Below are 10,937 nucleotides of genomic sequence, written 5' to 3' on the forward strand. Positions count from 1 at the left end.
CGCTCTTGCAGCTGCAAGGTCCCTGAGTTGTTAAATGGTTTATGGAATGATGTGGGGCCGTAGTGGTCAGCGACATGTGTGACGAGTCTTATGGATCAACGTCTAGGCGTTGTGCCTGTGCGTAGCGCACTATAAATCACTGCGCTTTAACGATATACGGGGCAATTAAATATACTGCGCCAATAAAGTATCCTTACACTTGGATAAATAATCACAATTTCAAAACCGAACAATATTGGGGGATATTTATTTTTTTAATAGATGCACTAACCCTGCACATTATGACACCACATTGAATCCAATGTGACCTCAAGAAGTAAAGTTACAAGCAATAGGCGAAGGTCCAGTTTTAAAAGTGACGTAAAATTCTTTTATTCAAAAAACGGAGCGGTCAATTGTCAAAATTCAAAAAGTATGTGATAGCTGATATATTCTTGGTTGGTTTATGTCCTAAAATACCCCAAAAATTTATAGTTCCCGACGATACAGTTCTTTCAGGGACACCCTGTATTATTAACGCAACATACTACCAAGTTCAAACTGATCTCAATTTAAAGGTATTATAATGCCAATTTAGGGGTGTTAAGGAAAATTTAACGGGTATTTGCCCATTTGCAATTTTGATGATACTCATATGTGGAAATTCTTAACCAGATGAATTTATACTGTACATGTAGCCTACAATACCCATATGAAACATGGGCAAATGACGCACATAGGCCTACCAAGTTCATGGACGCACAATATTATATTTTTAGATATATACATGAACGTAGAGTGGAGCAGATTTCTTTCTCTTGATTTTAGAATTTTTTAATTTACATAATACATATATTACTATAATTTATTATAGTGTTATATCTTTTGTTATACTTATTTACAGTTTGTTTTGTTTACAGAGCGATTTTGTGACATTGCAGTTTTCACTGGTAGGGGGATTTTCCAAGCACTATGATCTTCTGGTGTTTGGAGACGAAACGGTATATTTTTTTCTTACATATTATTATTATTAGTAGTAGTATTGTATTATTATTATTATTATTATTATTATTATTATTATTATTATTATTATTATTATTATTATTATTATTATTATTATTATTATTATTATTATTATTATTATTATTAATTATTATTAGTATTGTATTATTATTATTATTATTATTATTATTATTATTATTATTATTATTATTATTGTTGTTGTTGTTGTTGTTGTTGTTGTTGTTGTTGTTGTTGTTGTTGTTGTTGTTGTTGTTGTTGTTGTTGTTGTTGTTGTTGTTGTTATTATTATTATTATTATTATTCCTGTAAAAGGGACAAAACACGGAGAAACTACAAGAAAACGAAAAACAAAACAAACAAGATATTCCTGAAAAAAATTGGTGTCAGTTCCAATTTACAATGTAATTATTATTTGAATGTAATGTTAAAGATGGTTCCGAAAAATGGCCAAAAGCAATTCGACAAATAAAAAAAATAGGCAAATGTGGTGACTAATTTGCATATCTTGCGACAAAAATTGCATCGGATCTTACGACTGCCGCTTACCACAACCTCATCAAGTTACATCCCTATACGTCTCACCAGTTCAAAATGGCAAAAAAACCACCCAAAAACAATTAAATATGCAAATTAGCTACCCAATTTGCGCCAAAAATTGCATCAAGTCTTAGGGCAGCCACTTACCACCACCCTACCAATACACCTCACCAGCTCCGTGAAACTGCCGCTTACCACAACCTCATCAAGTTATATCCCTATACGCCTCACCAGTTCTTCGAAATGGCAAAAAAAACAAAAACTATTTTTAAATTAAATATGCAAATTAGCTACTTAATTTGCATATTTTGCGCCAAAAATGCATCAAGTCTTAGGGCAGCCACTTACCACCACCCTACCAAGTTAAACCCAGATACACCTCACTAGCTCCGAGAAACTAACCTGGAAGCCAAAGGTATTTAAAAACAAAGTTCACACAATACAAATGTATAAGACCCCATTATAGCATAATGCAATTTATAAGTCATTTTAAATGATTTTAAATGTGACGTATACAATTTGTCTATAACACAGGGAGATATAAAATGTAGGGATTTGGGTACTTTTTGTTCAATTTTCACAGAAATTGAAGGATTTTGACCTTTGTTTTTGTTTGTCTGTTTACCCCTGGGTCGCTGAAACAAAGAATTATATTAATTAAATCACCTAATTTATAATTAATAAAGGACAAAGAAGGATAAAAGCAAAAGTATGCTTCATTTAGTTAAAACAATAGTAACATCACTGTTGTGTACAAAAATATAACTCTATACGACAATGCAAATCAGGATCAATTCATGGACTAAGTGCACAGGGAAATGTTGAGTATGTAAATTAAATGGTACAGCCAAAATGCCAATGGGTATGTAATTTAACTAGAACAGCCTTAAATTGATATCGATATTAACATTGACGTCACAGATTCGATTTGTCACGTGATCGTCAAACCTGTACTAAAGGTGTCAGTTCTGCAGGAACTGACACAAAAACATACAAACACGGAAAGTGACATTTGACAAAACGGAATTCCAAAAAATGGAAAACTTATGGCTCTAGTGTATAGATTTCAGTTACGGGTATTCAAAATAGCAGGGACACGCATATTTAGGATGTGTTTTTATTTAGATGGTGCTTTGATATTTGATATGTCAAGTTGGATTGTCAAGCTTGTTATAAATCATTACTCTAATCGCTTTTAATAAGTTGATATATGTTGTTGGTAAAGGTAGCTACTAAAGCAATTTAGATGAGCGTATAAAATTGTAGTGTGCTTTTTGAATGCTATATCGGTTTGGCAATAGCTACGATTATATTGAATCTATATGAGCGTATACAATAACAGCGTGACGTTTGGGATACTGTATAGTTGGTAGTAGCTACTCACCAGGGTTATATGCAGAGCGTGTAAAAAGGTAGCGTGACCTTTGGTAGCTACATCAACAAGACTGAGATGTATGAGCGTAAAATGATATTGCGACTTTTGAGTCACAGTTAATTGTTAACCATCATTTGAAATGTGGTCTTTTAACCCACTATATTGTGTTATAGTCAAAGCTGACGTTTGTCATTTTAATTTTTATATTTGCTAACAGATTTTAGATGAACTATATCCTCATATAAGTTCAATGATGTCTAATCAAGCCATAAAGCGTAAACCAGCTGTGCATTGTCTTAAAGTCAACGTGGGCGCATCAGAACTACTACAGTATACTCAAATTCAGTTCTTCAAAATGCTAGCATCAAGGGGATTCAATATGAAAGCATCAAATGTTATGCCATATCCTGCTCCTAGACCACAGTATGAGTTTTCTTTGCAAGATGACAATGGATCAAAACCGTGAAAAGGCTGTAATAATTACATAACTTTTGTTTTGTTTATATCTACTCTGTATGCAATAATAATTTTTGGTGCTATGTTTATTTTTGCCGCTGACGAAATGTTTGATGTACTCGATTGTCTAACGGCTTCCCTGATGTTAATTTGTTACATGGAACCAGATGTAAAATAAATAGAAATATTCTCTGCTTTCTGGTAAAATCATGATTGTTACAACTTCAAAGACTAGACTAAGTTTAGATACTAGTAATACAATCCTTGCATCGATAGAACATCATGATTGCGACCCGGGGACTGTGACAACTCCATCCGATTATACAAACACATTCGCCCCATTTTGTCAATTGTAGGTGGTCCGGGATTGGGATCATGGACCTCTATACACTTGAGAAACCAGGCTCATCGAGGATGTCATAATTGTGATGTCAACTGAACATGAATCAAAATGCCAATATATAATAGCGCATATGGGCTCCCTTGACATAACCCGTAAAAATAGCACCAGCAAAAAAGGGTACGGACCCTTAATTCTTGTTGAGATTCTCTTGTTGTGTACGTTAAATTGATCACAAAGCAAAGGAGCCCATAATATGCGCCATTAGGTGAATCTTTACGGTATATGTGCTAAAATGCATTACGGAATGTACATGAAAGTACCGCCATGGTAATGTACAAGTTGTGGGCAACAATTCAATTTTACTGTGTAGCGCACTGAGAGGTGGACCTTTGCCATGTTTGTCATATGTGATGCGATCAAGCAAAATCAGTCGGAACTCGAAAATATTAAATTTTCAGTTTTTTATAGGATAGTAAAAAGCATTTACAAAGCTGCATTTTGCAGAAAACCCCATTGAAATTGAACAGCCAGGTCCAAAGATAATGAGCGATTATAGAGTTCCCAAAACAATAGAAAACAAAAGGAAATGTTCACTTTGTTTGGCTATATCTCAAAATCAATATTTCCGAGTTCCGACTGATTTTGCTTGATCGCATCACATATGAACGTCTATTAAGGGGTCGGACAGAGTGATCTCCGAAAAGTTTTTTGATAAATGTATTAATTTCTTAAAAAGTTAAAATAACAGTTTTACCAGGTCTCATAGAGAACATAATTTTATTTAAATGACGATGGGTCTGTCATGACTTGTGAGTGACGTCGTCGTATTGCATATCTTCTATAAGGCTCTTCACAATTGATTCTTAGTTTCCTGTTTCATGGTTGAAAACAAGGGATGAGGTGACTTAATTATTAATTATTATTATTTTCTTTATTTTAAAACAAGTCGTCGCAAGTTACATCACCCGTTTTGACAAGGAACATGCATTTAATTATTTTACAAATTTGTGTGATTTTATACATAAGTAATGGTACAGTTAAATTCTCTACTTTGGACGAGGGCGGGAAACAGGAAACTAAGAATCAATTGTAAAGGGCCTAATACCAGAAATATTCCTGTCGTATTGAATAGGAAGTATTTTAAAATATCATTTGAGATTGCTCATCAAGTGGCATTGAGGGTGCTGCGAGACACTCTTCATGCGCTTGTTTCTTAGGGGCTGTGCAATAATTATGAGTCCTGGAGGAGCCTGTAAAATTGGAGTAGGCGATAATTTTAGCCAGCCAAAGGGGTGAGGGGAGGTGGCAAGCAGTTTTTGGCAAGCCGAGAGGATGGACCGAGCGATTTTTGGCAGACATTCATGGGTTGTTAGGAAAAAGTACGGAAGTGCTTAAATATTTTTCTGCTCGCTACGCTAGTAATTATCATTCTAGACCGTAATAAAGGTTGGCAAATAGGGATCAAAACTATTTGGCAAGTACAGGGGGGGGACAGTCCGAAGGAGGGGTGTATTTTTGCCAGGCCAAGAGGGGAGGGGCAAGCATTTTTATGGTAAATCTTTACGAAAATCTAGTCAAAACTTTCTCAACATTCTCACATCGGGTAGAAAACTATACTTACTTTCTTGTATTTTTTACTACATGTACTTCAATAGGATAATATTTGTTGGTGGTGTATCTCTCCAAATAACACAGCAAGTTTATAAAGCGTCCGTCTTACATTTTGGGAGAATCACGATACCGTCCACCACTATTATAGTGAAGGTGTATGGTCAATCTTAGACGTGTTAAATCTTAAGCGTCTAAGATTTAATTGGCCAGTAATTGAATACGCTTAAGATGATTGGCTGTTTGTGATTTCGGTTTATCCTTAGTGTAAGAGAGCACGAAATACTAATAGGATTAAGGTTAGGGGTTGGGGTTGTTGTTAGGGTTAGGATTAGGGTAGGGTTAGGGTTAGGATTAGAGTTGGGATTTGTTTGGTATTCTCTTACACTAAGGATACACCGTGATTTCTGGCTCTGTGATTCGTCGATTTAATCATACCGCGAAATCTTTATACGTCTAAGATGCGGAGTATCCAATCAAAACTGCCAAACACGATCATTTTATGTTGACCTTCGATTTTCAAGCGGTCATAGGTCAAAAACATTTGGTTTCAGGAAGTTGTCATGATTGACTTTTTTTGATGTACATATTCTTAAATGCATTGGTATACTCTTTATTTCAAATATTTATGGGGCTACGCATTCTGCACAAGAACAAATAAACACAATGGGGAACGATTGCTCGCTATAAGAGGAAGCTGCTGAATATAATTAATATGAAAGAAAAAACAGTTTACCAACCCAAGTGTTACAATTAAACAAGACAACAAATAAACACAAATGCCGAACGGCACACAACCAAACTTGGAAAAAAAAGCAAGGAGACGTACGACCCACGACCTTCCGATCTCTAGTAACACTTTTGTAACACTTTGGGTTGGTAAATTGTTCTTTCTTATTAATTATATTCAGTTTCCTCTTGTAGCGTACAATCTTTCCCCATTGTGTTTATTTGTTCTTGTGCAGGATGCGTTTATCAGTGAGCGCTGGTAGCTTAATGGATAGAGCGTCTGTCTTGAGATCGCCAGGTAGGTTTGATTCCCATGCTGGCACATTCCCTTGCTTTAATTCAAGTTGGGTTGTGTGCCGGTCGGGATTTGTGTTTACTTGTTGTCCTGTTTAATTGTATGTAACACTTTGGGTTGGTAAACTGTTCTTTCTAGCGTCCGTCTATCGGAAGGTCGTGAGTTCGATTCCCACGCCGGCACATTCACTTACTTTTTTTTCAATTTGGGTTGTGTACCTGTCGGGATTTGTGTTTATTTGTTGGATTCAGAAAAAGTGCCTACCAGCGACATACCGTTCTTGAGTTACAAGCAAAAAGATTTAAAAAAATGTTTTGGGGGGGGGTCATTTTTTTGGCTAAACAGGCGCCAACAATTAGAACTCGGACAATGGTCGCAAATTGCTCACTTTGTAATTTGGGCACTTTGCAATTTTGGTAAAACACTATAGCCTAATTCCAATAAGTATTAACTCTAAAACGGTAATTTTTAGCTAATGAGTTAACAACATATAGGCTAGTTTTGGTTTATTTATTTATAAACATGAATTGAAGGGGTGAATCAAAAAAGACTTTAGACCATAAAAGGGGGATAAAAAAATCTATCTTTTTTTAGGGGATATAAAAAAAATGATGTCCGAGGTTCCAACTTTCCCAACACCCCTACCACAGTATTTATGAACACTCCCTAAGGATACCTACCTGTCCTCATTGTCTCCAGTAGCCATATGTGACCATCCATCTCAAACCACTCGTAAAATCGGCAAATTGTATTTCGAGGTACAGTGCAAAATGTGCATAAAGGTTGTATTCATGTAATGTTTTGTCCTACATGTTTCTCATTTGAGTGTCAGTCAAACGCCAATCTTTAATCCTATTGTTGAAGAGGATAAGCTTATACCTATGTATAGAGTTAGTAAATAGCTCTAGTCTTTGTTTGTTTTGGTCAAATCCTGTTCAAGTGGTGGGTTAACTATAAAATCAACAATGAGAGGACATTCCTGAACCTCGTTGACTTAAGGATGATGTGAAGTGACCGCCAATTATGACAATTTTATATGTAGGGCCTAATACCAGCGAAGTGGAAAAAGAGAAATAATGCAGGGCAGGGGCGTAGCCAGTTTTCTTGGTCAGGGGGGGGGGGGTAAAATAAAATTTCGGGGGCACAAACGAAAAAAATTGCAGTTGCATCATACAATACTACGTCTTCGAGCTTCCCGAAAAAGTTTTATTTGGATGATGTGCGAGCGTAGCGCGACAAAAAATGGTATTTTACACTATTTTCGCCCATTATCCGGCTGAAAAGGCTTAATTGTTACAATGTGCGCGCGTAGCGCGAATTTTTTTTGTATTTTACACTATTTTGGCCCTGAATTTTGCTAGAAAAGGGGCTCCTTGCCCTTTTTCTTTTCCTTTGCCCTCCTGATTTTCTGTTTCATTTTTTTGTCTGAGGGCAGTTTTTCTTTCTTTTTTTTTTGTCAGGGGGCACTCTGCCCCCCCCCCCCGCCGTCTACGCAACTGATGCAGGGCCAAAATAAATGTACCCTTTTACTGAAGAAGCAAAGTTTAACAAGCCATAACTCCGCTTCTGGATAGTGTTTGAAGTCAAATGATATATCATTGTAAAGCTTATGATATATATTTTCTAAACACGGAAGAAAACAAAATTGACCAGAGGCCGACTTTACGAGCGTTTCGACGTGGAAGGTCACATATACTTTAACTCACATAGTGATTTAGTGTACTGCGCCCTTAATTTACTCATGTATATTCTCTCTACTGTCTGTGGTGTAGTTTAGGTCAAAGATCGAAGTATGTGTATCATGCAATCGAGACAGTACTGCTATATATAAACAACGAATCACGTTGAATCTTAATTGAATTTCACGGTAAGTGTTATTATTAAGTGAAAGTATAGCATAATTACATTAAAGGTACGCAGCCCGGGTACGCAGGTCACAGTATTATATTCTTTATAGTTACAATACTAGACATGCCAGATTAATATTTATGGTCTAGAGTAAGCTTCTATTTCTCCCATTTCTACAACCGTTATTGTGACGATTACGATACATGTGCTATGTTGCATGTTGTATTGTGCAGAAGCAAATGTAATTTTAAATGCAGTTTAGACTGCGGAACTCTGTCTTCAATCGGCAATATCGTGTTTCACCACCCGTGACGTCATCAAAAACATTTGAGCCCCTAGCTTACTGAATAATTACCGCTCCGTTTTTTATTTCACTTCCGCGCTTGGTTAAGGGATCCAAAATGAGCGTTTATTGCGTTTCGACAGTATTTTTTGTGGGACATGAGAGCACCTCAGACCTATCGAATTGCATTCTGAATACGAAGCATGTCTTTCTGATATCAAATAATTTTCATTTTTAAAAATCACAATATAATACAAATTTTATGACAAATTATAAAAATTTGATATTTTTCAAATTTTGATATATAACAGTCCTCGAAGTAAATTATATAAATTTAATGATATATTCTTAAAGTGTATGTAGCAGGGAGGAAAAACCGACGGTCAATTGAAAATTTTGACCTTTCATATTGTAGATATGGATTTTTTTCCCAAAAAGACCTAATTTTTTTTGGTGTTTTGGGGAAAAAAATCTCAATACGAAAGGTCAAAATTGTCAATTTTTCGTCGGCTTTTCATCCCACCTACATACACTTTAAGTATAAATCATCAGATTTATAAAGTTTACTTCAAGTACTGTTAAATATCAAAAATATCCATTTTTAATGATTTGCCATAAAATGTGTATTAAATTGCGAATTTCAAAAAATCAAAATTATTTGATATCAGAATGACATTCTTCATATTCAGAATGCAATTCGATATGTCTGATGTGCTCTAATGTCCCAAAATAAATACTGTCCAAACGTTCATACCCCAGCCCTTAAGCGATAGTATTTTGGTATAATGGGTGAACGCATCCGGCGCACGCAGAAATAATAGTTATAAAATTCCTTTTAAAAGGGATATGAGGCGACAAAGATGATTCAATTATTACTCCTTATTAATACGTCTGATCAAGTTTTACCTCCCGGGAAAACCTCTGTACAAAGGTATAGGGACGGATGGCGAAACACGATTAGTAGGCCTATATAGTGTCTTGGAAAGTATCAAGCTTCATACTAACCTAATAGTTTTATTATTTAACGAATTAAAGGCAAAATATATTTATTTTTAAACTTATACTAGATTAAAGCAGCATTGTGTAATATTTAGATAAATTATTCCGTTGTATATATTGTCTTGGATAGCTTTGCATTATCAAGATTTATGCAAATTGTTTTTGATCATATTTAGAACGGATTAATGTTAGATATTTATATCAAAAAACATTTTAAATGTTTTAACATTTTAAAAATAAGTACGTGACATTCTGTCATATTTTGGTTTATTCCGTTTTCTAAAATAGACAGTTTTAAACATTGTTAGTATTTGAAATGTTTTATTTCAGTAGGGCTATCATAGTTCTTGGATTTGATCAGTTTGTGTACATGTTTCCTTGCAGGTAATTTATATGGTGATTTTTTAAATTGTCTCAGAGCACTGACCACCGCAATGTCGGCACCACCCGGATACTACCCAGCGCCACCACCTATTGCTCAGTACCCACAGCAAAGTACAAGAGCAAAGGAAGTATGTTATTCAATATTACCAATATCATTACTTATTTTGTTAAAAACATTTTTAGTCGACCTATTTTTTAAATTTTTGTTCTATCGTGTCCACATCTTGCCATCCTTGAGTAGGCCCCACCCCATGCTGAGAACCTGTGAAAGTGAAAACCCTAAATTAAAAAATTAAAAAAAGGATCCGTGTCACTGAACAATTATATATTTAGGCACCCTTTTCACTCACCTTTCTTTCGATATTTTTTATAAGAAATATGTGACCATCCACCACGAAGCTTCAAAATGACACCTCAACCAGCTTCATCGGACATCTGGAAGTGAAGTTATGGTTCATCAAAGGTCAAATGCCTAATATACTTTACATAGAAATCCATATACTGTTTTTGATTGTATCTCAAAATGGAAAATAATAATATCCAAGATTAATGACATTGAAAAACTCTAATTGCTTGGTTTTTCTTGACAGCTGGAGTACCTTCAAGTAAAGACACGATATCGAGATCAAAATATGCTGTCTACATTCAAAATGCATATCTTTTCTGAAGAATCGGTAAGAAAGACCAATCATGTTAAAGTTTTGAATAATTATTATCGTTATCCTAAAACTATATTACTAAACACATAGATGATCAGAATTATTTTTCGATGTTTAATTTAATTTAAGTATTTTGAAACAAGTGTTTTGAAATAGATATATAAAACAAATAAAATAATGTGTACAGCCTGTCTAAAAAAAAAAAAAGTGCAAGTGAAAAGCGCCCTCTGTGGTACTTAGAAAATACCGTTGTGACATGATGCTTACATCAACGTCAAGGGCACAGTCTTAGCTCTCAAATGCCGTTTGTTCTGTTCAATTTGCTTGTTTTAATCTCGAGATATGTTTAACCAACAATGAAAGGGTAAAATCACAATTGTGCCACTTTTACTAGGGAAGAGGGCTGTACATGTAAATCA

General features: G+C 35.0%; 2 protein-coding genes across 3 annotated transcripts in view; both read left to right on the top strand.

The window, feature by feature from the left end:
- LOC140151497 (uncharacterized) overlaps positions 1-7,424 on the top strand; it is a 28,359-nt gene extending 20,935 nt beyond the window's left edge. For both annotated transcript variants that reach the window (XM_072173854.1, XM_072173853.1), the window contains exons 6-7: positions 900-980; positions 3,132-7,424. Coding sequence is in view for 1 of the 2 variants with exons in the window: in XM_072173853.1 (XP_072029954.1) it covers positions 900-980; positions 3,132-3,380 (330 nt within the window). In the remaining variant the exon portion in view is untranslated. The remainder of the gene's footprint in view (positions 1-899; positions 981-3,131) is intronic.
- A 669-nt stretch (positions 7,425-8,093) lies between these two features.
- The window catches only part of LOC140151499 (uncharacterized), a 29,379-nt gene continuing 26,535 nt past the window's right edge, over positions 8,094-10,937 (top strand). Inside the window, exons 1-3 of the mRNA XM_072173856.1 lie at positions 8,094-8,212; positions 9,860-9,987; positions 10,450-10,533. The gene's annotated coding sequence lies outside the window, so the exon portion shown is untranslated. The remainder of the gene's footprint in view (positions 8,213-9,859; positions 9,988-10,449; positions 10,534-10,937) is intronic.

This window comes from Amphiura filiformis, chromosome 4, assembly GCF_039555335.1.
Source record: "Amphiura filiformis chromosome 4, Afil_fr2py, whole genome shotgun sequence".
Classification (NCBI taxonomy): domain Eukaryota; kingdom Metazoa; phylum Echinodermata; class Ophiuroidea; order Amphilepidida; family Amphiuridae; genus Amphiura; species Amphiura filiformis.